At 27.1% G+C, this 2411-nt stretch overlaps 1 protein-coding gene across 1 annotated transcript; it reads left to right on the top strand.

Annotated features, from left to right (window-relative positions):
- Nucleotides 1–2093: 2093 nt before the first annotated feature.
- Nucleotides 2094–2411, top strand: LOC119668017 (protein FAM98B-like). The gene is made up of 2 exons (XM_038077383.1): nucleotides 2094–2203; nucleotides 2276–2411. The coding sequence occupies exons 1-2, from the start codon at nucleotides 2149–2151 to the stop codon at nucleotides 2392–2394; spliced, it is 174 nt and encodes a 57-aa protein (XP_037933311.1). The 5' UTR covers nucleotides 2094–2148; the 3' UTR covers nucleotides 2395–2411.

Here is a 2411-nt window from a genome sequence, read left to right as displayed (position 1 = left end):
AAAAAAAAAAAAAAAAAGAAAAAAAAAAATTTCGTGTATCCAAATGAACAATATAAAAGACGTAATAAATAAATCGAAAGGATACACAAAGTTAAAACATTGCGAAAACTGCGGAAGCAGTACACACAACACCAAACAGTGCCATAATAAAAAATAAAAAAAAAAAAAAAAAAAAAAAAAAAAAAAAAAAAAAAAAAAAAAAAAAAAAAAAAAAAAAAAAAAACAACAAAATATATTGAACAGTACGAACACCGAAGTAGGACACCAAAGAAAGAGAGTATGTCACAATAATCCTCAAAGGATGCAGTGACGTGGTGACAAGTTCCCAACACATCTTAAAATCTAATCTAATCACTAGGAATAAAAAAAGTAACAAATGTTTTCATTTTTATTTTCAGTTAAAAAGAATTAGTTTTAATAAATTGTCAAATAAATTCAAGGAATGTATTGAACATGTTTTATTCAATACTTCAGTAAAGTTTAGTATCTCTGTTTAATATACAGTAATAGAAGCAAATAAACTAGAATATGATATGAACACATATAAACATAACTGAATAGATATGAAAGTTATTGCAACGATGTTCTATTCCTTAATGTTTATTTTTATAGCTGAAATTAATAAATTATTAATTACAAAGGATGTATTAATTTGTCAATTATGTGCATTAAAGTTGTTATTCTATAAAAATTAAATTTTAATGAATTTCTTAATTTTATTAATAATATCTATAAAGACCTCAAGTCCTCTTATAGTATAGTGTATAACATCTGACGTGTTTTCATCTGAGATTAGGAACTCTTTAACCAAGAGTTATTTTCTTCATTCGTAAGACTGCAGGTCTTTTATTCAATTGGGAATAGCAAATATTCTGAAGATCGCATTTTTGTCTTACATATGGGAGCCTAGAATATCTACTGTTTATCCGTTTATTTTTTATTATGTTATAGCTCTGTAGTGTGTCATAAGTGCTTAAGTCTATGAAAGCAGAAGTATCCAGGTATCCAAGTAATGAATAAACACGATTTTCTTATACTTTGATACAAGACTAATGGAGTCTTCATCTTTATTTGCCAATTCGGTTTCGTATATTGGTGATCATATAACATAATATAATTTTGTTTAATTAGCTTTTGATAATCACAATTACAAATTTTTTACGATTTCTGCGTATTGTTCTTTACATCTAGCTATATTTATAAGTCTTGCAATCTTTCATATTTGGGTCCATTGACGAATATTTCGCAGCTATTAAAATTGTTTCCTACCAATACTACGTTTCCCTTAGATTTTTCTCTGAACAATCATTTGGAGTAGATCATATTTTCAATTTCTCATAATATATCCTAGATAGACTGTTTTTCTTGTTTTTATATGTGCTAAAAATTCACTGCCACACCTCATTCTTTGTAAAACTTCATTATTTGTAACATGATCTGTCAATGGAATTTTGAGAATTCTCTAAAAAATCTATAACATAAATCTATAACTTAAAGCTTATTAATATCAGCAACTTTGAAAGTCTAAGCTTTCATCGCATATAGAAGTATGGAACAGACAAAGCATTTAACAAAACGGATTTAAGGTTTAATAATGAGATGATGACTGTTAAAAACTAATAGAATACTAATACAAAAAGTAATTCTAAGAAACACTTCAGTGTAACCTAATATGTTTTTCTTACACTCATATCTATAAACACTAGGATAACCACTATAATACTTACTACTTTTTATTAGTAAATATATTTTTATTATTCTGAATATGGTACAAAAATATAATTTAGGTAACGATAATTTACAGGCAAAATACTTTATAAATTGGGTCCCAGGACGAACGTAAATCATAAAAAATATAACAATTAATATTTAATAAATATGTTATTAATACAATTGAAATTGTAGTCATTTATTTATTTTTAAAAAAATTTTCTTATATGTTTTTCTTAACAATTGACTTGTATTTTGATAGAGTTGAATATGTTATCAAAGTAATTATTCAATTTGTTCTAATACATTTTAATCTTTTGGAAAAACCTTTGTTTTGAACTATATTTATAAAATTATCTGTTAAGACTTCAAATCTGTGCGAGTATAAATAACGCTGAAAGTTCATACCTTAGACTATAATAAACTTACCATCGTAAGATGAAGATCTACGCTTTCATAAGTCTTTTGTTGGCCATCTTGGCGCTTGCAGTCGGTACGTTATATACTTTATATTACTTTTAAATAATCGGAAAAATTTAATTATAATGAAATAATTTTATTCTAGCAACACCAAATCCTGAACCAAAACCTGAACCAAAGTGGGGAGGTGGCGGTGGTGGTGGTGGTGGCGGTGGAAAATTGTGGGGAGGCGGCGGTGGTGGTGGTGGAGGTGGTGGAAAATAGATTCCTTAACCACTTAC

Source organism: Teleopsis dalmanni, chromosome 1, assembly GCF_002237135.1.
Source record: "Teleopsis dalmanni isolate 2A chromosome 1, ASM223713v2, whole genome shotgun sequence".
Taxonomy (NCBI): Eukaryota; Metazoa; Arthropoda; class Insecta; order Diptera; family Diopsidae; genus Teleopsis; species Teleopsis dalmanni.
The sequence above is the reverse complement of the archived record's forward strand: the minus strand, read 5'-3'. Positions and strand labels throughout refer to the sequence as shown.